At 36.9% G+C, this 27,362-nt stretch overlaps 1 protein-coding gene across 2 annotated transcripts in view; it reads right to left on the bottom strand.

Annotated features, from left to right (window-relative positions):
- Nucleotides 1-18,559, bottom strand: part of DNTT (DNA nucleotidylexotransferase) — a 98,145-nt gene extending 79,586 nt beyond the window's left edge. For both annotated transcript variants that reach the window (XM_075026133.1, XM_075026132.1), the window contains exons 1-3: nt 18,357-18,559; nt 14,766-14,940; nt 7,443-7,568 (exon numbers count right to left, since the gene is read on the bottom strand). In XM_075026133.1, the coding sequence (XP_074882234.1) occupies nt 7,443-7,568; nt 14,766-14,940; nt 18,357-18,559 (504 nt within the window). The remainder of the gene's footprint in view (nt 1-7,442; nt 7,569-14,765; nt 14,941-18,356) is intronic.
- Nucleotides 18,560-27,362: the final 8,803 nt, after the last annotated feature.

Here is a 27,362-nt window from a genome sequence, read left to right as displayed (position 1 = left end):
GCCTATTGAATATTATAGTCCATATTGAACAATATTCCAGAAGGGAAAAGCACATGAAACTCCTATATCAGCTGAGAAAAGGTTTGCAGTCTATTAGATCTCTAGTGAAATCTACTTACGGCAATATAAAAAAGGAAAGTTACTGACCCCTGATTTATTCTAAACCTTTGTATTTCTTACTAAGCACCTAACCATCTTTTTATCAATCAGATCAATACTCAGATTGCCCATTTAAAAGGTTCTAGTTTAATGGGAAACTAAATTTCTAGAGATTTCCAACACGTGGGATTTTCATAATCTCTGGCATACTCTGCAGGGGCTGCTCTAATTTAATGTGAAAGATAGCTGGGCTACATTTCAGTTCTTCAGTTACTGCAAATTTTCCATCCGTGTCTAAAACTGTGGAATGTATGTTGGTGAAACTTGGGCTATGGAAAACATTGGGCATGGAATGGACTTCCAGACCCCAATGGGTCAGATACAAAAGTACACAAAGATTTTGTTGAATTATGTTAGAAATAAGGAAGAGGATGGATGTACTGACAGGAGTTTTGAAGCTCATTTAATATCTGGCATAAGACCTAGTAAGATAAAATATCATTAACAAAGCAAAGCTACCAGTAAGCATCTTGCACATGTAAAAATGCACACTGAAATATTATAAATGCTAAAATCACAACACTGAAATCAACACAAAGAGCAAGATTCTCAACTAATATATGAGAGCGATTCTTGGAAAAAAATAATAATCAATAATGCTATGCTGGTTTATGCCTGCTGAACAGCTAACCCGATAACATTCAGCATGAATATCAGAGTATGAGTCCACTCACATTCAGGAAAGCAAAAGAAGTTAACGGTCCCATGCTATGCTTCATACTGTCCTGCTTGTTTCAACAAGATTATCAGAGCAGTTCCATTGTTACTTGCAAAACAGTCTTTTCCTCCAGTTTAAGACTCTGTGAGAACAGATATCACCAATATTATACTACCAAGAACATATTTTAAATCTAATCTGTTTTGTAAAAAAAGCATTACAGCTTCATGGACAGAGCACTTGTGTTATTCCCATGCCTATACCCACCGCTCCTCTGCTGTGTGACCTTGGAAAGCTGCTTCATACCTCTCTGCCATTGTTTCCCTTGCTATCTTTCCTTTGCTGTCTGTTAGGGCTATGAACTCTCCAGGGCTTGAATTGTCTTTCACAATGTGTTTGTACAGCATCTCTTACAAAAAAGACCTCTATCTTACTTGAGCCTGCAAATGCTACTGCAGCACAAATAAAAAAAATAACATACCATTGTACAGGTGAACTTAATCTACCAAAGAGCTAAATAGCTAAGTGAGCTAAACAACAACAACAACAAAATCCTACATGATACCTGCTTGAAGGACTATTACACTCAGAAGAGCAATTTGAGTTAAATCGCTTTTCCTCTCAATCACTGTTTTCTACTTGAAGTTTATTTAGTAAGTCATAAATCCAAAGGGTGGCTCCTAGTTCTCTTCACGTTGCTGTTGCCAGTGTTTGGTGTCCATTCAGAACTGACCAAAGTGATTTTAAAGAGATTTAGAGCAAACTATTCATTCAAATAATTTTCTTTTCACTTTCCCCAGTGTAAATCCTAATTTCATGTGTCAATGGGAAGAGACATAGGGCATGTGAATGCCTTTTGTATACACAGAGAAAATAAACAATTTTAGGTGCTTATTTCAAGGAGAATTAAGCAATTTGAGCCAACCTATAGTGTTGACTAAAGTGATTCCAAATAAATAAAATTATCCATTTTTGTTCAGTCTGATTTTTTTTATTATTATTATTATTATTTTTGGTATCTGAACTGAAAAGCCCAATATGTGTCCAGGTCCAAAGATTTTATCACATCATCTTACATCAGCTGGAGAAACAAAGGAGCTGAAAGAATGAGAATAATAGTAATGTGCAAGATCTCAGGGTCCTTGTATACACACTATTATTAGAAATAAATATGTTAGCTCCAGCTGCTCCTCATATTAACCAATAATAACAGGTTCATTTCTTACAACAGAAGAGTGGTACTCTTGAGAAGTTTCCTTATTTTTCCACATAATGTGAAAGAAAACAAGACAATTTCAAGAAAAGATTTGCTGACAGAGAGCAAAAATGCAGTGAGAGTGACAATCACATAACACTGCCCTAGATGAAAACACACAGTGTAATAAGAAACATAAAATGCTAAATGTATATTACACATATTAATGTGGTGAAAGAAAGCAGCATAGACATGATGTATACATACAAATTTGGGTTGCCAAAAAGTGCAGGTGTATTTATATTCTCTCTGTATTTTAGGGAGCACCCTCCCACTTACCTTAAAAGTGAGAAGAGACATTTGCTCCTTAGACCAAACCACGAGTTCATTATGGGTAGGTGTACACTTCACATACATTTACAAAATTTGCAATTTTGATATACTGTCTGAAGAATTTTTACTGAAGCAGGCTATGCCAGTAAGACAGTACATGTTATTACGGATATGCATTCAGTTAGTGGTTTTCTACCTACAGAGCTCCCAAGTTCATTATAAAATTAAAGTTGAGGTTCTCCTGAGGTCTGTTTTAAAATGGAATAATAATAATAAATGCTTGGGCCACTGGCATAACTGATACATGGTTCTATAGGTAAAAAAGAAGAGAAAATAAAAAAGGGAATTTCTTTTTTTTTCTCTCTCTAACAGAGTGGAAAGGAAACCAGGCATCTTTCCCATGCTAAACATCCACGTTCTCATTACCATGAGTAACAGCCAAAGCAGAGTAACTTTCAGTAGCATTAGCAATAAGCCTCAGAATCACAGAACCATTTGCCTCTGACTTAATTAGTTTCTTCTGTAAGAATTAAATTGTATTTTCCTCACAGAAGAATGTCTTTCTGAATTTTATTGCAGTCTGGTATTAATATTCAAATTCAACAACCCCTCTCGGGCACAGCAGAATGACTCCATTTATTTTACCACATGAAAACACAATGCAGCCCCCAAGTGTATATTTTCAGTGGGAGAGGGGGAGGATGGCTAGCTATTTACAAATGAGCCAGAGAACAATATTATAGTATTCTATTCCATAATAACATCAATGTTTAAGACAAACGTAAAGGAAACATGCTAAGGCACAGCCTCTGGTGAAATTATTTGCCCTTTTGTTTTGCACCTTTACCCATCTGAACAGCTACAGTTCACCTCTGGAGTCAGGGCTATGCATTCAGGTGCATTCCTGAATCACTCAAATGAGTAAAGCCCATGGCAGTGGTTCCCAACCTATGTAGTGTGACCTCATGGTACATGACGCACAGTGACCCAAAGACTGCATGAGGCCCCACAAGCCTGCAGTGGTTGCATTTTTCCTCCATGAACTGCCACACAATGCCACTGTCTCCTCCTTGGCATGCAGTCTGACATACCTAGTCTATTCTTCACACAACAGGCCTTAATACTACTCAACCGCTCATAAAACAAAATAACTTGGGTAGGATTTACCCCATACCAAACACAGTCATGAAACCTTCACATCTGCACAGTCTGCCAACCCTTCTGCACCTTCTTCCATGATGTAAAACTGGTTTGCCCACCTTTCTGTAAGTTATTTTCTGGCCATTACAGTAGAAAGAAAACATGGGACACTTAAACACAGAACTTGCATCTAGTGTGTTAAACCACCACATTGTCCTCATGAGCTCTCATCAAATATCTCTGCTATTTGGTTTTAATAAATGGTCTTTCACGGTAAAATATATACAGAAGAGGACTCAAGATTAAAACTGCTGATTAAATACCAAGTTGTCCAGAAATGAAGTCTCCAAATGTGTCTGAAGCAGCACAGTCAAAGCCTCATTGTACGCACGTCACTTCCTATTAGTGACTGTTTTCCTGCTCTTCTGAAGAGACTAAAGGATGTCAAATGTAAATACTACTCTTTCTCAAACATAACTACTACTCATCTTAAAGGGGAATTTGATACACAGTATCAAGGCAAAGTCCAGTAAGAGGAAGAATATATATGAGTTCATCCAAGAACACATAAGCAAGGAATAGTTTTGTGACCCTGTTAGAGGCAAGAACAAAAAACATTATTTTCAAGCTAACCAAAGAAAATAGAAAATCTGTAAGGAAAGGGAACAACCCTGGCTCACAGAATAAAGTTGTTATAACAAAATACTATCATCAACACATAATTCAAGATGGTTTGGACCTAATTTTCAGGATATAGAGTTCTGAGCCAGGGAAAATCTGTCATTTAATGGTTGGCTGCCCACAGCATGCACAAGTGAATTATACCAATGCTTCAGTGCATTTGCTAAGTGCTCGCACTGAAAAATCTGTTGGAACACTTTTATTTGAGAACAAGAATTACAGGTTTAATGCAAGACCGACAAAACAACAGCAAAACTGAAAATCAGGCTCCTCTGACATTAGGCAGACTAACTGGCAGGCCTCCAGGGAACCGGCCAGCTCTTGCAGTCTATAAACACCCAAGCCTTTCTGCTGTTATTGCAAGCTTTGGTTGTGAGGAAAAAGAGCAACAGCCCTAAGGAGTTACATTATGGGTCTGGCTGAGATGGAGTTAATTTTTCCCCATAGCAGCCCTCATAGTGCTGTGCTCTGCATTGGTACCTAAAAAGGTGTTGATAACACACCAGTGTTTTGGCTAGTGGTGAGCAGTGCTTGCATAGCATCAAGGCTGTCTCTCCAACGCTTCCCCCTCACCAGTAGGCTGGGGGTGGGCAAGATCTTGGGAGGGAACATAGCCAGGACAGCTCACCCAAACTGACCAAAGGGATATTCCATACCATATGATGTCTGCTCAGCAATAAAACCCAAGAGAAAGGAGGGGGGGGGCCTTCGTTATTATGATGTTCGTTTTCTGGAGCAACTGCTACACGTACTGAAGCCCTACTTCCCAGGAAGTGGCTGGGCATCACCTGCTTATGTGAAGTAGAGAATAAATCTTTTGTTTTCCTTTGCCTCTGTGCACGTTCTTTGCTCTTATTAAACTGCCTTTATGTTGACGCATGAGTTTTTTCCCACCTTATTTTCTCCCTCCGCCCCGCCACTGAGGAGGAGAGTGATAGAGCAGGTTGGTGGGCACCTGGCATCCAGCCAAGGTCAACCCACCACACATTACAACTGTCAAGATGCAGATGCTAGGCAGACTCATACGCATTATCAGCTTGCCCAGTACCACCTCCAGAAATAAAATACAGCATGAACTCAGAACAGTTACTTTCAAAGTATGAAGATGAAAAACTGCTACCTTTGTCACTACAAAACCTAATTTCTAGCCAGACTCAGAAATGTTTGATATATAGGATAACAGAAGGGAGTCTCAGTGCTTCAGTCATCGAACTGCCCTGCTTCTCATGTGTTCAGCTAAATTCATTTATCAAATACAAGTTGTCCTCTGACATTAAGACTGCTGCAATGATAAACCTGGAAGTAATTTAGGGACTGCTTCTTTGTGAAACACAAGTATGACAGAAACCACTCAATGAATATGTTGCTGCTATCACAGTTTTCACTTGAACTGAATCTTGGACTAAATTCGGGAATTCAGCAGCTAGGAGACAAACTATATATTCACTAGAGTTATAGTACTCAGTCTTGGAAAATGGAAGAATACTGTGTGAATTTACAAATAAAGATATTAGATCTTTCAAAATTAAAAATAATTGTAAAAGGTAACATTAAAAAGAGAACTACCTTATTCTAGACCTTTTTGTGCTCAAATTGTTAACGATAATTAAAAATCAACAACTTGTTGCTTTCTAGGAGTAGCCATTGTACTTTGCCATAATCCATCACGATTACTTCTAATTTTTTACCTTCAGAATGACTGACAAAATGTCTTACTACAGAAAATTCAAGAAAGAGTCAGACTCCCGTATTCCACTGTTTTCAGGAAGTGTAGAACAAAGGCACTTACTTCCTATTTCTCCAAGAAGGCCAGTATTTTACTGAATCTTTGGATCATACTATATTTGGTCTGACACCTTACCCTACAGCAGGGTGTATTTGATATTTGTAAACAGTGAAAAAGAATGACCACTTTCAAGAGATTAAATGGTAGCATTCACAGCCTTGTTTTTCTAGCAGGAGGTGGGGCATGGTAGCTATTTCAAAAGAAGCAGTTTTGGAAATGTTGGAATCATTGGGGTTGGAAAGGACTTCAGGAGGCCTCTAGTCTAACCTCAGGCTCAAAGCAGGGTCAAAACTAAATTCCCATCAGATTGCTCAAAATGGGAATTTTTTTTAAATAAGCAAACAGTTCAACCTGCTTGAGTACCTTAAACACTATTATATAATTGGTATAATTGATCATTATTTAAAAGCATCACTACAAGGCAAAATCTAGGGGTTTTAATTTTTAACTATGCATTCAAGACATTTCAGAGTTGCTCTTAGGTTTATCTTTAGTTCTGAATTCCCAGAGGTTTTAGTATTTACCTTGTAAATGTTTTTTATTCTCAAATTACTGGTATCTGGTTTTATTCTTTTTACATGGATCTTACAAATAATATTTACTTGAAAGATTTTTGTGTATTTATAGGCACACATGAAGTAAAAGCATAAAAATTATAAATAATAACAAAATAAATAATAAAACTTTAGGAAGATGAGAAGGTGTTTCACGCTATAATTGAAACATATAAATGTAACTATGCCAGATTTATCCAGACTATACTACATTAGAGTCTCTGTGTCAAACGTTTCCTATTGAATAGTTGTCACTGAGTATCTAGAGCCAGCCAAGAGGAGCCATTAGGCACAATAACTTAAGAGGAATTTAGACCAGGTGACTCAGGCTCTTCATACCCACTGAACTGTGTAATGTTATGAGCATTAAATAGGATATATGACAGTCTCTAAGATTTCTATTTAACTAGACAATTTAAGGCTTTTTTTCATCATGTTAAAGTAATTACATTGATCATGCAATCTGTTTTCATAACTAAGCAGTTGTGAAAATCTCAAGCTTACAATCACACTTTGAAGAACCAAACACCTGGGCAAGCAAGAAGGCAGCACAGCAATTGTGAAGTACCTTGGACTGACCTAAACCAAACTTTCGCTTACCATTACTTCCAATTTGTCAAATAAGACTGTGATGAAAAGCTAAAAGACATTTTCAGAATGCCATTCTATCATTTGTTTTAAAAATTCATGTGTTTACAAGCTATTAGTGTATTTAAAGATCCACTGTGTTAAGCTTTCAGCAATACTTAAAGGATGTAATTAAATTTGAACTTAATTTTAATTTAAGTATGGCAGATATATAACTTTTTAAATTTTTATAATTGTGCTGCCTGTTTAACTCATGAATTTGCTGAGGGTACCATAGAAAATATTGATGCAAGTACCGTATTATTTTATTTATGCTAGGTTTTATTTCATAGATAGAATAAGTATTACCGTGAACTTCTTGTTGTAGTTATTTAAAGTTGTCTTCCTTTGACACGAATACTGAGATACTTTGCTTGCAGTAAATGATGGCACTTCTGATTCAGGTGTATTCAAAGGAGGAGACTGATCTTGTTCCTAACAACAAAAAACGGGGAGAAGGGTTGGTGACACACCTGTCAAATAGCCTAAAATACCAAAAGTACATTTCATGATCCCAAAATATGTACCTTTAAAGAGAAGGCAAGAGAATAATAACGCTTCTACCATCTTTCTAGGAAAAACATGTAATTTCACATTGGCTGCACTAACAATACCAGTTTATCTGGTGTTTACTGGGATTTTTCATTTTCTGCAGTAAGTTCTTGCAGGCAGTTTTCAATGGCACTGTCATTTAAAAAAAAAAAAGTCTCTCTACAGGGCAAGTCTCTACTACTCTTATTATTGCAGTAATATTGATAAACCACAAAGCTTTAAGAGCGGATAAGCTTGAAAGAACAGAGTTTTCCCAGAAAACACTAGATTATTCAATATAAAATCAGGTATTTAGACTGAGGAGGGGAAAAAAAAAAGGGGAAAAAGGGGAAAAAGGGGAAAAAGGGGAAAAAGGGGAAAAAGGGGAAAAAGGGGAAAAAGGGGAAAAAGGGGAAAAAGGGGAAAAAGGGGAAAAAGGGGAAAAAGGGGAAAAAGGGGAAAAAGGGGAAAAAGGGGAAAAAGGGGAAAAAGGGGAAAAAGGGGAAAAAGGGGAAAAAGGGGAAAAAGGGGAAAAAGGGGAAAAAGGGGAAAAAGGGGAAAAAGGGGAAAAAGGGGAAAAAGGGGAAAAAGGGGAAAAAGGGGAAAAAGGGGAAAAAGGGGAAAAAGGGGAAAAAGGGGAAAAAGGGGAAAAAGGGGAAAAAGGGGAAAAAGGGGAAAAAGGGAAAAAGGGAAAAAAGGGAAAAAGGGGAAAAAGGGGAAAAAGGGGAAAAAGGGGAAAAAGGGGAAAAAGGGGAAAAAGGGGAAAAAGGGGAAAAAGGGGAAAAAGGGGAAAAAGGGGAAAAAGGGAAAAAAGGGGAAAAAGGGAAAAAAGGGGAAAAAGGGAAAAAAGGGGAAAAAGGGAAAAAAGGGGAAAAAGGGAAAAAGGGAAAAAAGGGAAAAAAGGGAAAAAAGGGAAAAAAGGGAAAAAAGGGAAAAAAGGGAAAAAAGGGAAAAAAGGGAAAAAAGGGAAAAAAGGGAAAAAAGGGAAAAAGGGGAAAAAGGGGAAAAAGGGGAAAAAGGGGAAAAAGGGGAAAAAGGGAAAAAAGGGAAAAAAGGGGAAAAAGGGAAAAAGGGAAAAAGGGAAAAAGGGAAAAAGGGAAAAAGGGAAAAAGGGAAAAAGGGAAAAAGGGAAAAAGGGAAAAAGGGAAAAAGGGAAAAAAGGAAAAAAGGAAAAAAGGAAAAAAGGAAAAAAGGAAAAAAGGAAAAAAGGAAAAAAGGAAAAAAGGAAAAAAGGAAAAAAGAAAAAAGGAGATGCTCAAATAACTGACTTTTTTTTTTTTTTTTTTAATTCAGTGGTGGAGGAAAAATGTTTGTATGACTTTAAACTTTTCCCCCCTCTTCCAGGTAAAATGAAAGAAAACTTTTTTGGTTTAGATTTAATTCATTGAGCTAAATGTTCTATTTTGGGGTCATTATAAAGCAAAGGAAACATTTACAAACAGCCATGGAAGAGTCATCTCCACCCTTTCAACCAACAGCTAGTGTTCCTCTTATGATGTGATTTCTCACTCAGCCCCTTCCTTACATGCTGATCCAATTCAGACATCATTTTTGGATGTTTGCTGGAGCAAGGAAAAGGAACCAGGTGCCAAATCTTAAATGGGAATTTCCCAACCACCAGGCTACCTACATGCTTGTTTGCTTTTCACCTAATTTTGCTCCATGCAAAATCGACCAAGATCAACAAAAACGTTTGTGGGCAACCCACCCCAATGGGGGGGGGGGGGGGGGGGGATTCTCCTGAAAGGCAGGATACACAGAATTGTGTCCCTGTTGACAAAAGAGAGTCCTAAGCACAAGTCCTCAATATGCAAGTGTCCTGACCAGTGAGCAACTGAAAAGACAGTCTAGCACCAGCTTTTCTGCTGCCTTATATGCCCAGTCCTTTAATCCCTTTGCTTTCATTAGAAGTGCCCAAATCTTAAATACTTGGGAAACACCCAAAGCATTCTCAGCATTTCTGTGTATTTTTTGCTATTTGTCATTTTGTTTGAAAACATTTAGCAGATCTATCAAAAATGTATTGCATTGCACTATCCAAAACCACAGGGAAATGGTTCAACAACAACAAAAAATATCACAAAGATACATGGAGGAAATTTTCACCCCAATAATGGAATGATGAGCCCTTTCTCCCCTGTATCCAAAGACGTGCAGACATACAGCTAGCATCTGTGCTAGGCAAACCTATAAATATGTGTATGTGCCTTCACACACACTCCCCCACACATATAATTTCATGCTAAATTGCCTTTGTATTTGATACAGAGTAGTTAAATAACGGTATTCATGCACACACAAAAAAGGCATTTACTTGCACAGCTGAAGGAGCAGTGAATTATATGGCAGTTTCCATAGTATACACTGAAAGGAAGGAAGCTATTTTATGTGTAAGACCACTCTTGGGAATAACTGAAATGGGTTTCAGCCAGGATCAACAGCACAACTCATCCACTTTTGCACACATTCATGAATTATACTTTAAAATTGATTTTAAATCATATAAACTATGACTGATTACAGCTAATATACTGCTTGAAATGATAGTGCCAGCTGCAAAGACTGCGAACAAACACAACGTTACTGAATAGAATATATAATAAGCTATTATCTTCATTAGGATATATACACACAAAGAACAAGAACCTTACATGTAGCATTACCTAGCATTGTGGATGAGAGCAGAATTAATGCAGAAACTCTATGCGTTTAAGAGGGTGATAGACTGGCACATAAACATCCTGTTCCTGCCTTAGCAGAGATATTTGAGCATTTTTCTTAATCAGTAATAGTTATGTTTTTAATTAACAGGCCTTGATTATATATAACAACAGAAGAAACTTCAGCTAGAAATCAACAGCAAAAACATCTAGCAAACAGTAATCACTATAGTCTGATTTTTAGGGAATATTACGATGCCTGCATGAGAACTACAGAGATGATCTATCATCAGCAGAACATAGGAACAGGATTGATACTGGGTTTTGGTGGGAAGATCAGATGGGACAAACCAAAACTTTCATCCGGCAGCAATTACAGTGTAGAACAAGCAATCCTGGAAACTCACACTACCTCAAAATAATTTGTAGTACTGGGAAGAAACAACTATGGATATGAGAAAAAAGTAAGAATTAAAATTCCTTTTTTTGCAGATAAATTCAATACATTAAAATTAAATTATGATACACTGCACAGGGGCAACCACTGAAAAAAAAATCTAAATGTGTAGGCTACTGAATTGCTAGAGCTAGTCAGAGTTTGTACCCCACATCCAGGCTGAAGTAAGAGTGAAAGTCACTGCCACTCCTTCACGGTGACATTTTCTACATGGCATAAGCAAGAAAATCATCCTGTACCACTAGCATCTATTTGCACAGCAGAGGGGCTTAGTTGCAGAATTAATCTTGTAGAGGACTACTTTGCTCTTTGTCAAACTATTTTTTTTAATACACAAAGTAGTATAATGACATAGGGAAATAACAGAGAGAAAACAGAGCAGCAGTGAGTAAGGTGCGCAGATACTAGAGACTGTGTCAGGCCACTTTATTCAACAGCCAGCAGCTTTGTAGTCCAGACAGCATTGATCAAATAATGAAGTCTGCTGATATCCAGCATTTTATGAAGAGAAGGCAGCCAGTTTATAAGTTTCATTTTATTTTCTGGGAAACTCTGACTGTCAGTATGAAGAATTTCTTCCATTAGTTAGAGCCTCTCTCTTTCACGAGGCAACAGAGTGAGACACTCCAGAAAATGTTAAATATGAGTTGCTTGTCACATGATACAACAAGGGATCAAAAGATGTGGTACTTCCTTTTCCTAATGTGGAGGGAAATCCTTTGTTCAGGAAATAAATCTCTTTTCCTTTCTAAAAAAAACCTAACTAACTAACAACTTTGGGGTTCTGACTGAGAAAAAGGCGGAAGAGACACAATCACAGCACAGTTCCTAAGGCTGCTGAGGATGTGAACCCACTTAACGTTCTCTTCCTTTCTTTTTATCCTTCTGAAAGCTTCCCCTCTGCCTCTTTCTTTTCCATTACCCAGGAAACATCACTACTTTCTAGCATATGGGGATGCCCTTGCATACATATTGATGTCCATGTCCTGCTATTGTCCAGAATACCCATCTGCTTGTGGTGGGAAGGGCATCTCTGGACAAAGCAGAGAAATACTTTGATTTCCCTTTAAAGCGGATGTTTGGCTACCACACTTCCATAGCCTATTAAATTAAATGATGGCTATTAACTATAAAAGTCAACTGTTACCAAATGAATCAATAAGAATTCAGACCATCTTAGATCTGGTCACCCAACCTTTTATACCCTATAAATCACTAACATCAGAGCACCTCTTGGATCATTCGCAACCACAGAAAGATGTACTTTGGTGACAACTGTAATTAATATGTTAGCTAATCGTCTGTAACTCTGACTTTATTCCCCTTGTTTTGCATGAAGAAGGACATTTCTTTTTAGTAATCCATTAAAACAAATGTCCTGAATGAAGAACAACCTTCCAAATAGGCTACTGTAAGATCTGAAAGTGGAAATTTTACTGCTGTTGATATTAATGGCAATTTTATTCACCCAAAACATTCCCCCACTGCAATCCATTCCTTATACCTCAAAGCCTTCATGATGTAGCCTGAGTTCAAGGGTTGTTCATTCACTTTCATTTCACATTTTACAGGACTGACATAATGGACCAAATTTGTCTTCAGTGAAACTCCAATTAAATTACATTATATATGATTTTGGTCTAGTACTTAAAAAGAAAATTCACCATTACTTCAACCCTTCCTCATTTCTCAAGGCAGAAAAAAAAAATAATCATGGTGACACTGCAACAATAAAATTATTTTTAAATTTGCTGAAATTCTAGAATCCTTGCTCTTCCTTCCTTGTTTGCTTTACAAATATGCTTATCTCTTTAGAGTCACTATATAATTAAGACTGGTCTTAACTATAAGCTTTAATGTTAATGGTACAGTTGTCACTGGCTTGCTTATTGCACTCTACATTTATTACCACGAAATCTTTATGTTTCGATAAAAACAGAAGGTCTTACTTGCAGAGCCAGTCTCAAAGTATACTAATGGTCTCCTGACAGTGCTGCTACCTTTTTCAGAAGTTTTTGCTCCAGCAGTACTCCAAAAGGACTTTTATATATAAAAGAAAACTAAGGCAGTTCAACTTGCAGTGGCCTCCTCATTGATTTAAAAAAAAAAAAAAAAAAAAGTAAGCTTCAGCATCGTTGGAGACATTTTGGAGAAAGACAAAGGCATTTCTGACTTTGAAAGGAAAAAAACCCATCTATTTTCTGAGATGTCTGAATCTATAGGTCTTTACACACTGCTGAAACTAAGAATGTACATAAAGGGTAATTTAGTTTACTTTTAATCCTGATGTGAAACTCTCAGCAAAGTTCACAGGATTTTTGCTGATGTTTTTGGATTTATTTCTTGTTTAGAGAACTTCTTTGCATACCCAGTATTTTTATTTTTACGACCTGTTTGCCTGTGAGATTACACAATATAGTAGTTACAAGGTTTTCAGGTATTTTCTGTTTTGCATTAATTTCTTTGGTCTATTCTCCCTCCAGCAGATTCACTGAAAATATTATAAACATATTGCAAAAATACTTCATTGGAAGGATTGCAAATACAAACACATATTCTGTCATGGAATTATGCTGAGTCTGAGAGCGACAGCTCCATCTGGTGTATTCACTCCCCACCCCCACCCACAACTGTTATTAAACAGTAATTCTTACATGTAAAATCCTGAAAAATAGTTTCTGGCAATGAAAGATGTTTGAAAAAATTAATCAGGAGCTACAGTTTTTCTTGGGGAAGGGTGGTATTTATGAATCATCCTTCATAATCTAAACAGGATGAAGAAGCAGCGAACAGTGTGATACTGCTGTTAAATATTCAGGCATCCTCTGCCTCACAGGAAGGTACACGCTGATGATCCTGCCGTGGTCCCAGTGTTTACAGGTTTCCCAGTTATCATTTTTGCAGTGGGATAACAGTTCACATGGAGCCTAATCCAGACCCTCAGAAATCATCAGGAATCCCTCACTTCAGAGAGCTTTAGACCAGATTTGTTATTCTCTTGATGTATGAATTAATTTCTTCACCAGGGCATGTTATATCCATCACCGTGAGGCTTGAATGCGTGCAGAACAAGGGAATAGGTTCATCCTGCCGCAGCGCAGGGTCTATTTCACGGCCCAGCGGCACGTGCTGTCGTTGCTCTGTGCACAGCGCGCCAGGCATCCCTACCACACCCTCATCATTTATAGTTTGTACTGGGGGTATTGAATACCACCGTTTCACACTACGCTCCAATTTGAGAAATTAGCACATAATTTTGTCAGATATAGATCAAAGTATGTCATCATCCATTGCTTCAAGGTCAAACACCGTTCACCAAATAATCAGCCTGCCGTTCACAATATCCTCTGACTTAGAGCTCCCATTGGGAGAGAATACAATATAATAAAACCATTTTTTTTCTTAGGACAGTTTTACTTGATGGTGCCAAGTTTGTAAATGCATGTCTACAGACTGCAGCAGCCTTCATTTCACAGGTCCTTCAAGGGCCTAGTGGTTAGCTGATCACTTCCAAACAGCAAAGGTTTTAATATTTTTGTATTGTTTTGAAGAGGCAAAGTATTCCATCAGGAGCCCATTAAAACACACTGCTCTCAGTGGGACATTTACCATGACGTTGAAGTATTTGTGGAAATACCACAAGTACCACAACAACAGCGAGTGCTTCATTGATGGATATTTCCCCTTTAATGGCACCCCCCCCCCCCTTTTTTTTTTTTTTTTTTTTTTTTTTTTTTTACAGGGATGATGTATATTACCAGTTTGTAACGTGATGGCATAGTAATTTAGCATTACCAGACACTGATAGAGAAGGTATGGAAGGTCTCTTTAATCTGTTAAAACTGCGAATTACTCATGTAAACTTTAGTAAAAAAAGGTTTTAAATTCAAAAAATATATCACAACGCAAGTATATAAAAAAACCAACTAATCACAGTCATGCATTTTGAACATCACTGTATTTGCACTGAAGGATCTGTCTTACCATGAGACGATACTTCATTTCTGAATCAACTGGTCTTCCTGCTTCCATGCAGGCTGTGAACCAGGAGATATCCAGTAGTTCAAACCTGGAGCTGTCGCCCACAGCCTGTCCTCTCAGCCAGTCCAGCACCTCCAGGTAAGAGTTGTTCTCGGCCACAATATGAGTGACAGAGTCACTGTCAAGAAGTACAGAAAAAGAAGTCTCCTTTTTTCCTGAACCCAGCTGTACACATATAGAGCTGCTATTTCCATATTTACTTATCACGCACTTCCTGAAATTTTAGCATATATTGTACGTTAGGATGTGGGAAGCAGTTGTATTTTCATATCACAATATATCTATTCCAGTCACCGAATCTGCTTTGAGGAAAGACTTTAGCCGTAAGCTCCCGTAAGTGCAGCATTTTGTTTCTTTCAGTATCATTTGCCTTCCATAAAGACTTTAACCTATTACGCACTTTTTGCGACTCTGAAAATATTTGGCTTGCGCGACCAGTACCATAATGAAAAGGCTACTTTACGATACCTGATAGCCCCTTCTCAATATTCTTGATCAATGAATGAAAGATTTACAGTATTAAAAAGTCTGTTAACAATAATTCTTTAAAGCTTTACGGCTAGTAATATCTTTTTGTAAATTTAACTTTTATGTTCTTATATTAAGCTTTTTACTTATGGCATTGTCAAATGTTCATAACTTATGAATTATGCACTCCATCTAAAGACTGCTTCCTTGCTATTAAGAGGCCAGTCTCTTACAAAACTGATATCTTAGTTTAGTGAATATAAAATGTACAGATTGAGTTATTGTTCAATAGATTATATGGTGTACATTGCTTAAAAATACAGTAGCACAGACTTTATTACACTAAATTTGGGTCCATGTACTAGAATAACATTGGAAAGAATCCCATGATAGTTCATCATTAAAAAGACACAATTCTGCACCTTCCACAGGAAAATAATGGACAGGGACAGTTATGTTTCAAGAAAAAATTACATACACACTTAGGATGATCTGTAAATTTCTACCTGGCCTGCTGATGTTCCTCAGCAAGTTTAGAAAACTACTAACTTGGTAGGAAATCTTGAGTGGTTCCTACTGTTCCCCCTTCACACACAAACCCCAGGAGGGTGCTGTTACCCACAAAGACAACAACAGATAAAGGACAAAACTATTCATTTTCATGAAACTTGTAGAACCTCAGTATCTCTGAAATATATGCCAAAATTAAATGATATCAGTCAACAGATTCCTAAGCTTCTTGGGGAAAAGGCACAGACAAGACAGTGTCATTATTTGACCTAGTTTCTATAGAAATAAGCCTAGAATTGGAACATAAACTGTCCCGATAGCAGCTGCCTCCACTTGCAGGCCTCCGTAAACCTCCTGCTAACCCATCCTGGTGACAGCCTTGTGCATATACAGTAAATTTCAAACAGACCTGACAGATTGCTTTGCAGCCCTTCTGTAACACCTGGAGAAGTTAATCTACCAACCTGTCCAAGCAGACAGGACACCACTGGTAGAGATAGCTGGTTAGTATGGACCTTAAAAATGAGGGCTGATAACTGATGAAGGCAGGCTGCACAACCTTTCAATGCAAACTACTTTCCAGGAGACCAACAAAACCCCTTGGCCTATCCCTGTGACCCTGATTCATACCAATAATCACTGATTTCATTAAATCACCAAACCACAATTACAAATACTAGAAACTGACCATAGAAAACGGGTATCACATAACTCTCCAATACATTAAATGTACTATATTTTTGAAAGATATAAAATGTATTGAATGTATTATACTTTGGAAATACGAAGACTGTTACAGTATAGCACTTTTTTTTTTCTCTCCATATTGTGAAGCTTGTAGAGCAGAGTCCATTGGGGGGAAAAAAATAATCCAAATTTATTTTAATCTAAAAGATTAAAAGTCTAGGTTAGGTGAATATTCATGAAATACTATTGCATTTGTTATTATCTATCCCTGCTAGGTTCTACTTTAATTAAACTGTCACATCTTTGCTTGAGTTAAAAAAAAAAAAAAAAAAATCAGTTAGAGACATAGAACTTCTGCTTCCTGTGGTTTATTCCACTTTATATAAAATATTCATATGTAATGTATTTGTACCGAGCTGCAGATCTGGGAACTTTGCCATCGCTATGCTCACAGCAGCAGTTTAGCTGCTGCACACCAGTTTCCTCTGGTACCTGTACAGCTGCACTTTTTTCCTGGCACAGAACGTAACAAATTTAGCATTTCCTCTGGCATTTTCAAAAACAAAAATCAACAGTTAAATAGTTATGTTTTATCCAGTAGCAGCTAGGCTGAAATTAAACATAACACCTGCCTTGCATACAACTTACAGAAAGTCTGAAATAGTGGCAATAAATACCTGTGTGTCAAAGCAGACCAGATAAAGCGTCTACTCAGTCCTCAATGGATTGTTAATGTAGGATTCAGAACAGCACAGTTCATTTTTTTTCCCCTACGAATTCAATTAGTTTTGTATCAAACACTAATTGCCTACTTCTGTTCAATACCTGCTTGAATCTTGCTTTACAAATTATTTCATCCTCCCCTCTTCCTCAGGCTTTCAAAGTCAATGGGATTGAAAAAAATCTGTGGAAATGAGCTTTTATAGGGGGGATCCAGTTGTATACTATCTGCATACAGATACAGACAAATGATCAATACTTGGTTTTCTTCCAGCCTTTCAGAGAGCCTACATAACAATGTAGCTTTCAGAGAACTGCATAATATAACTAGCACTCATGAAAAGCACTATTTGGAGGAAGGCTTCCTTCAAAATGAGTTGGCTTATTGAAACACCACCAGACAAATCTGCAGGTGAAGTATATTTTCATCCTGAAATGTCACATCTGTGGTACTTTATTCCTAGTTTTTTTCTCCAGTGCTCTTACAGATTGTACCAAAGCGTAAGCCAGTAACTTTGAGACTCACATCAGTGTATTACTCACAGGAAGGTTAAATATTAGAATACTAGAGGTGTTCTAGAGAAATGTCCCCCTCAACCCATCACATTTTCTGTTCCTGTATATTTAATGTTTTTTCATTTCAGGAATTGGCCATTGAGTTTAGATTAATCTTAACCTGACTTCAAGGAGGACATAAACAATGGCTGATTTAAATCAGCTAAAGACATGATTCATTGACTCCAGTGAGACTATACAAAGGCATAGACACATATCACATGAAAAACAAGTTCACACCTTACAGTTTTTATTTGCCATGTGAGAAGCAGTACACTGAAAAATGTAGACATGTTAAAATTAACAAACTTAAGATAAATTAGAACCACAGATTTTAGAGGTAAAAAATAAGAAATTTTGCTAATGTTTGTGTTCTGCCTGTTGCTTGCCCAGAAGACAATAAAAACGAACCACACTTTAGCAACACCCACTGAGATCCTGAAGCATCTTTATAGCGGGAAGAACAAAGTATATCCACCAAATATGTAGGCAAAATCTTCAACCACACTTACTTGCATGATTACATTTATTAAATTAGAACGCTTCAAGCAGCATTACTACATGTTATTTCTACACATATAAACATTTTCCTACCTTAGTTCACTTTCTACTCGGAAACCTTTTCTTCTTGCCAGCTCCATCAAAAATGTCCTTCTGGTCATCCCCATCTTCCTCTGCATAATAAAAATGACATACTTATTGAACTTTATTTCATAACTGCAGGAAAGGTTTGGGGAACGCATCCCTTTCTGTCTCTTCCTTTGGGACAATACAGCTGGAGCTCTGATGCTATCCATGACACAAGGTAGAAGTGTTTTCACCTGGGTAAAAGGGAGATAACATACTTTCTGCCAGGCAGCAGCTGTATTTAAAGTCACCACCCATTGAAGTAATTTTCTTCTGATTCCCCTCTGAAATCAAAAACAAGTGCTACACAGGCAGAAACATCACTTGCTTTCTACCAGCTGGGACTTCTTCCACAGAACTACTCTAGAGAGGTGCGAATATGCTTTCATTCCTTAAAACAGCCATTACCTGTAAAGACTTTATCCAAATAAAATTGATCATAGCAAAATTATCTCAAAATATCAACCAGGTCTTCAGCTGGTTTAATGGCCCAGTTCCATCAATTTCTGCTTTCAAATTGTTTCCAGATCTCACTTTTCCAAACTGCAGGGCACATTAATTTTCAATTTATTTAAAAAATAATAATAATTCTTCCTACTGTTAGCTAGGAACTATGTCTTAGAATACAACTAAATAACAGTATACAAAAATGTTGTAGAATAGCCTGTACACTTGCTACTTCTCTGTAATTAATTTGATTTAAAACCAATAGGTTTTTTTGAGAGAGCAAACAAAAAATAAGTTGTTGAAATTAAATTTACAATAAAAGAAATCCTTTGCTGTTTTGATACTAAGGCAATGAAAGACAAAGAGAAAGCATTAGAGATGTGTTGAAATACACTTTTGGCATGCATTGCTGACTTTGCTTTCTACTATTTGCTCTGGAAAGTACTGCTATCTACAGTACAGTAGAGAAAAAGTAACTACCTTACCGCTTTTAAGCACCCAGTGACCTCCAAACCACTACAGGGGTGATTATGGAGGCTATGTACCATCCTCTCCCAGAAGATGGGGTATTGGTCATCAGAGAACTATGCTAAAATTTGTTACAGACATTGTGTTGGATCCAGTTAGGTATCACCCTGAATTTCCACCAGAGCAAAGTGAGTGCAAACAACCAGATTTACAGCATGTGCATCTATTTCAGCACAAATCTACTTCAGTGGTATATATCCCCATTTCCACATCAAGTTGGATTTTTATTTTTAGTGTAGCAGAGAATTTGGATTTTACCAGTCCTTCAGAATGTGTCAGAAATGTTATATCTTGCAATTCTCATTGCTCATGTTCAGGAGAGGAAGCAAGGTGGAAAAATCCTGCCTAAGTCAGATCTATCAATTTTATTTTCTGTCATTTTATCATGGATGGATATACAACCTATGTTATCGAAAAATAAGTCAAAACTCATTTCCTGCAATTATTGCCATGAGTTAAAAATTAAATTATAGAAGTATTATTGACATTTTCCCAGCCCTGTAGGTCTTGCTGCTTCAACTGTATTGTAACAGATACAAAGAAATGGTTTTCATCAGAACAGAAACTAACCATCAAAAATTAATATAGAGCTTTCAGCTCTGGGGTCTTCCTGAAGCCATGAAGAAAATATATACATAGTTCAGTACATACACTAGACTCCATTCATTTCTTCCCTTGCCTAAGGATAACCCAGAAGCCAAAATACCTTTTCCTCTTTCTGATTCATAACATTAAAATTGTCAAAGTAGATCATTTCAAGGTTATTTTGAAATTATACAAGATATTTTCATAAGAACTGGAAAATGGACAAGCAGACTTTAAGAGGCTTACACAAAAGAATGGCAGCAAGGAAGAAAAAAAAAATTAATAGTGATGGGTCTGGCATTAAGGCTGAGCAATCTATTTTGTTGCTCCATGTCTGTTTTCCAGACTACTAATCAACCGTTGAACACTGGCCGTCTCCCTGTTTACAGCCTTTCTAGGCTTGGTAAAATGTTTTACTTTATCTCAATCCCTACAAGGAATAATGTATTTTAGAACAGATTCTTTACCTATGTTAAACAAAGTCTTATTTTATGTTATAATTAATTTAGTGCTCTCAAATATGTAAATATAATTTCCCCCAGTGTAACATCAAGATGCTCAGTGCCAGTAAAATCCTTCTGGCATGAAAAACATAAGTTGTTATTCCTTTGTGTTTCTGTAATAACTCTTGAGCCAGATTTTCAAGGGTATTTAGGTGCCAAAAAGCTGCAAACAGAGGCCTAGTGGGATTTTCAAAATATCGAAGCAACCTAGGCACCCAGCTCCTTTGGTAATCAATTTCTAGCTTTGAACCTAATGCAATGAGATTTTCTCTGTCTAATAAACACAGTATAATACCATGAAAAGGTCCCTGCCAATGATGCAATTTTATTAAATATACCTTCTAAAATTAACAGGATTTCCATATCCCAGACGAGTGAATAACCTACTCTCCTACAACATTACTTTATAATATTTTTGACAGTAACACAGAAAGTAGAATATGCATTAGGGAGAGAGCAAATACAGTGGAGGAAAAGCATGGCTCTTATTTATGACAAAGGAAAAGTAGCCTGTTATGTAAGTCATGACACCACATATGGTTAGTGGCCTAAAACTACAGAAACTTGCAGAAATTTGTCCATCTCAGTACAGGGAAATCTAGAGCAAATTTCCATGTTCTGATGTTGCTGTGGATCAGTTTTACATGCTATCAAAGGGACAGATTAAGAACGAGATGTACACAAATGTTGCTGGGCATTTAAGTAAACGTCTTCCATCGCTTATGATGTGTGTGCCAACAACAGCATCCCAAGCAGTCCTCAAGCAGTGTCTAGTACAGACCTCAGCCTGAAGCCAGAGTACGGATCTGGTTTCAAAGTGGGTTTCCTTGGGAGTAAAAGTGCAGGAACACAGAATTTCTGGAAAGCACAGTTCAGGTCCTCTGAATTTCAGTATTTGCACATGCTTTCACTGCACCTTCTTGATTACTGTCAGATAGTCTTTTAGTGCCCTGCTTTCATGTGAACTGCATTGTAAATATTTTATAAAATGTTACTTGCCTATTTTATATAGCTTTCCTGTGAAGTGGGGTGAAATGTGCTTTTAATACACAGCTGCAGTATGCTAACCTACAGAGAAAGCATCTCTCAAGCAGCATCAATAAAAAGTAGAGAAGTGAGTGTTTGGATACTGGTTTTGATTTCACATAGGCTTAACAGTGTTTCATGCACTATTGTTTCACAAGGATTAATTTTTCTTAGCTTTTTCATTTTAAAGTCTTTGGTAATTCAGCATTTTCCAATGAACAATTTCATGGAAATTTTAAAATCCTTCTGATATTTGTTTTTTGTCTAGATATTGCCACAACTTTGCTTTTGTTTAAATTCTGGCCTTCTTGGCTGCTAAGCATTCCCTTTGCTGTTCTACCTGTTCTACCAATCTCTCAATGCCTAAAAATAACATGGCAGGTGTTTTTCCTAGTTTTAGTAAAAATTTTGTGGAATCCAATTATATTTTTAAATTAAGTTATTACATAGAACTTTTCTATATTTGTACCACTTACACTTAGCCAATGCACAAACTTGAAGGATGTACATATACCAAAGTGTAAAATATCTACAAACTTTGTTTGTGACATTTTATCTCTTACAAACAAGTACAGGGTTTGTTTTCATCTTTTTATTTATTTGTTTTACTTCAGTCTTCTGCTTTACTTGTCATATGGACTCATGAAGGCCTCAAGATTCTGTCCTTAATTCCACATTATGTGGGAAGTTTTCATTGTTGTTTAGCAGGTAATCAACAACCTTAACAATATCTTACAATTCCATCAGACAAAAGGAGTCAGTTCCTGGAGTTCCTGGAGAGTGCTTACCTGCACCAGCAAGGTACAGTTTGAACTTATGTTGCATGAATCTATTTCTTTAGTCCTGATTTTTTTCCCATATACTAATATATAAATTCTTACAAAATGAGCATGGTAAACCAATCTGGCTAGCCTACAAAACACAGAAAAAGAACATCACACTATTACATTTGATTCCAGTGTTTTGAATAAATATACTATTATTAGAGATAAGGAAAAGTTGAAAAGTATATTCTGGAAATGTTTAGATACATTTAAAAATCAATTCTCCCTCATCCCCTTTGGTGTTTATATTCTTTGAACTACTAGAACATTTTCAGGGAGCAACTTTGAAGTATACATGCTTGAGTTATTCACACCAAAGATGATAAACCACCCAGATGACCAAGAATTTTGAAAAACTGATGAATTGATAGTACGCTTTGAATGTGCTTACTTGGCTGTATCACGGTATTTGGCATGTAAGATAAAGTAGGCTTAGAGAGGAAAGAAAATCTTGTAGTTGCTGTCATCAAATGTACATTTCTGATGTATGTGGTCAGAATAGCTGCTTATTATCTTTTTCTTTTTTTTTTTTTTGCCCCAAATTGGAGATGAAAACCTGAATAAGAATAATGTATTTAGCAACATCACTCAAAAACTGCCCATGTAGAAATCACACCAAGAGCTGGCAGCTTCTTTAACTGATTGTATACACAGCTATTACAGAAAGGGTTTGTTCTTCTAAGCCCTTTCTGAGAAAACTGGGGAATAGTGATATCACAATGCTATATAATTAAATAGAGCAATAGGGTTCCCGCTTACAATATGCGGAAAAGTAATTGGTGACAAATCCTGGCAGGAGCTACTTCCTAGCCACATCAATATGCCTATATTCCCTGGAAACTATTATTTTTACTCTTCCTTCAGTCTCTCTGTTCAGTAACAAGGCTTACAATTGCTCTCTTTGGTTACTCCGCTAATGGTAGCTGCTGCTCCTTGTTGTGATTGTTATTGGACTATTCTTTGATTTTTTGTGCTGGTGCATCAATGGTTTTCTTTATACTGTAGTCTTGTGGGAGCCTCATGAACCTCTCAGCAACAAGCAGAGACATGTCTGCATAATCCCATCAATATACATGGTCAGGCAGGTCCTTTGACGGTTCTGCAGCTCTTCCAAACACAGTTTACAAAGGTAAAGGTCTCTGGATGTTGAGTGCCATTTATTTATTCTCTCACATTCATGTCATTGCCAGTATTAAGGGCATTTCCGTTAATTAACAAATACCAAACAACGCTTCAGAGATGAGGAGCTACACAAATAGTGTTGCACGGTCTATATTTAAGCAGCTGAAAAGATTATTTCTCTCAATGATGACCAAGTAATGTTCCTGTGAACATTTCAGAAACTTCTTATATAAAATGATAATACTAGAAATTAATACACTGTTATATAAAAATTCTTATCCTGCTACCTGCATTGTCTCATAAAGAGTCCTTATTTCCTCCCCTGCTCCTCTAGTAGGACACTGCTAATGTAACAGCTAAACTGATCATGTATCTTCTTTTAATTAGTTGTTAATAGTTACTAGATGGTGGAATTGATGCATCTTGCAGTAACACTGCAAATGCAGTTCTAGACCAATTTACTTTATAGAATATACAAACGGCAGTATGTTTGACATTTATGCCTTCTACACTTACAGATAGTAAAGCATGATGCATTCAATAAAGATAGATGTAGTTAAGCCAAAATAATGAAAAACGGGAAAAGGCTACTGCTGCGTTTCACATAAAGTTTTCAGCTATACACTCAATTTTCAGTAGTAGAGGAAAGCTTCTTTGGCTTGCAGTTCCCACACCATCAAGCTGAGGAGATAATCAGACCAGGTAATATAAAAGAGAGATGTAAGTAAGAGTAAGTACCATAGATAATGTTGTTGCGGAGGGAAGAAAAACTTATGAATGCATTATGTCCCCTCGTCCTCTCAAAAGCTTATGCAAATCACACTAAGTGTGATTAAGTTAAGAAAGTTAAGAAAGTTTATCTCACTTTCTAGCTATAGAGCAAAAGCAACAGGTGATGGCTAACAGTATGGTGAGTCCTGACAGAGCTCTTTCTGCACACTCTGCTGAAACAAGCTGCAGAAAAAAAAGTCAAAGAAGCTGAAAGAATTGCTGATGAGGATTACACATAATTTTGTGTTACCTCCAGAGAGGAAACAAAACAGATGTTCACCTGAGTGATGTGTTGTGAATTTTGCAGGTGAAGGAAAAATCAATTAGAAGGCTTCTTTATTCTAGAAATTTGAACTGAAGGAAGCTAGAAAGCAGAGTGGAATGAGGCAGAATTCTCACGTTTTTGATTTATTGAGGTCCTGAGTTCCACTAATGCAGAACTAATTACAGCAGAAGTAACCTAGCCGGGTGATTAATTCATAGCAGGAAAGAGTTTGCTTTATCCGGCTGGATTTTTTTAATCCAAAACCACTCTTGACACAGTTTCCACAAAAGCATTCTTTCCATTTCTTACTGACATTACCTATAATTTGGCAGCTGCCTGGAGTATCAAAATGTACTTTAACATTTTTGTTTTGAAGTGTGGATTTGATGGCTCTACCTTTCACTACCATGAAAGCTAATTTTTTTCAGCTGCATAAAAATTTATTTCTCAAAGTCACCGGCAGTTCCTTTTCCAGGCTATCATCTCAAAATTTGCTCCCTTGTTTCATCCTGCAGAAAAGTCAATATTTCTAAGTCAATTCAAACTTGCAATAGCCCCTACAAGCCCTGTCCCAGTGTAGTATTATATACTTACTTAGCTGTGAACATATGTTGATTGATCTTTATAAGAAAACCACACTGTCCCTAGGTATTTCTGAGAAGGCAGCCTTTAGAGCCATCTTTCTGACTCCTTAAATCACAGATGTAAATCTCATGCCATTATTTTATGATGCACACTTACTTATTAGGAAATTCCATCACAAATTTTGACACATTTTTATACTATTCAAAGAGACAGTATAATTCCACCTAATTGAAGTACTTGTATTATGAGCTTTACTCCTCTTTCCCACGTTTATTGCTGCAGAGAGGATTCAGTTTTAAGAAATAAAAGCTAATTTTCTGCTATGTGAAAAGTCAGACTCAACGTACTATTGCATAACTATGAATGGAGATGGTAATTCAATAGTTAAGTGACAAATCGGAATATCATGCTGTACTGAAGATCTTTCTGTCAGAAAGCTTCAATGTCTGTCTTCTGCTAAGGTTTCCTACATCCTTCTGGTTTCCTATTCCTATGCTAAACTAATTATTATCATATATTATGAAGCATGACAGCAGGAAGGATATAAAGCAGGTAAATCTATTTGTGGATGCTGTTCTGTTACAACAATTTACTCAAAATTTTACTCAAAATACATGCTGCTTATAATTTAAAGACATTTTAATTTAGTCACTGCACTTCATGACATTATTAAGGACACAATTTAATATCATAGTTTTCTTTTGCTGTTGGCAGATCATTATGAGATTTACAATGCACTAGAATTCAAAATGTCATGAATACAAGCATGATACACAGACTAATTTAGCGTCTGTTTTGTTTGACTGTGTTGAAATATGTGGAATTACAAAGACGTAAAATCAGGCCAAGTTAGAGGAGAGAAAGGCCTAAATCCTGAGACTGTGCTGATGGTTATGGAGAGGAGGTACCAGCAGACGCCAAAGTTATCAGACAGCCAAGAACAATTATTTCGACAATACTACTACATACGTGTTTTCAAAACCCAACCAGCTAATTTCTAGCTATTCTAGGCTGTTCTGCTACAAGCTTGATTCAAGCACCATAGAAGTCATACCAATCTATCACCCAGCTTTCATTGTCCAAAGCAAATGAGTCAAGTAGGAGGATTTGGAGAAAATCTCCTGTAGATTTTGGTACTTAGGCCAGATCACTGATTTACTTACAGGAAGCACTGAAGAAAATACTGCTTTTTCTCTCTTACAGTCTTACCTACTGGTCTGTGCTGTGCAGACTTATTGCACAGACACTCAACGTAACATGCACAGCAATTGCACAATAAGCTTCAAAGAATGAGGAAGCCATAGGTATAACAACATACACAGGCTACAGTTTTGACAGCTGTAAGTGAATGCATATCAAACTCATGTCAAGAAGAAAAGGTCTGCAGAGGAAGATACTTCAATAGTAGTGAACTACTAAGATGAAAATAATGAGGTAAGATGTAGTCACGCTTTTAAATGTATGGAAAAGTAGTCCAAGATGTCTCTTGTGTTACAAGTAAGAAAAAGCTTATATAAGCAAAATGGGACACGATATAGAAACTATATACACAGATTTTACTAAAAAAATATAAGTTGTGTATATAAGCATCATAATCACTGAACCATGCAGTTAACATTGATCAAATTATATTTTCCTAACAGTATGGTTTTGTATGTACAGAAAATTTGGTCAGTCAGTCCATTATCATGTGTAGGCATCTAATAAGGTACAAAATATGTCATACTGCACAACCTGCAGGGGGAAAATCTGTGTATCTTTTCGTACACCAGTAAATCCAGAAAATTCTCTGTCACAAATAATTATATGTAGTGTATATCTTTCCCTTTAAGCAGACTCAATGGTTTTCTGGTTACTTATTTCACTGGTATACAGGTTATGTGAGTTAAAATGCCTTCTTGATCCTTTCCTGCACATTGTACAGGTGTCAGAAACTCAAGGTGGGGCGGGGGGAGATGGAGGGACATGACAACTGTGGGTGATAATGCTCAGCTTAAAGGGCTGGAAGGAAAATTTCAGTCCAACTTTGCAACAGCCCTTACTGTTCTGGTTGCATACAGCATCATGAAAGGAAACCAAACATAAATATTTCTTGATGAATACTGATAGAGGGAGGTTAAAGCAACCACCTAAATCAGACTGTAAGACCAGATGTGTCTGAGAGGGAATAAAAAACTTCACATCTGAGGGAGAAAATATTAGAGGAAATAATATTCTTCACTTTGCTGCAGTCAGTGGAAAAAGATGGCTCTGTCCAGGAGAACAGTTTCTGAGTAGGAAGGACTTGATGATGGCAAGGATGTAGGCATATATCAAG

The sequence above is a fragment of the Buteo buteo genome, chromosome 4 (assembly GCF_964188355.1).
Source record: "Buteo buteo chromosome 4, bButBut1.hap1.1, whole genome shotgun sequence".
Lineage (NCBI taxonomy): Eukaryota > Metazoa > Chordata > Aves > Accipitriformes > Accipitridae > Buteo > Buteo buteo.
This window is presented reverse-complemented; position numbering and strand designations above follow the sequence as displayed.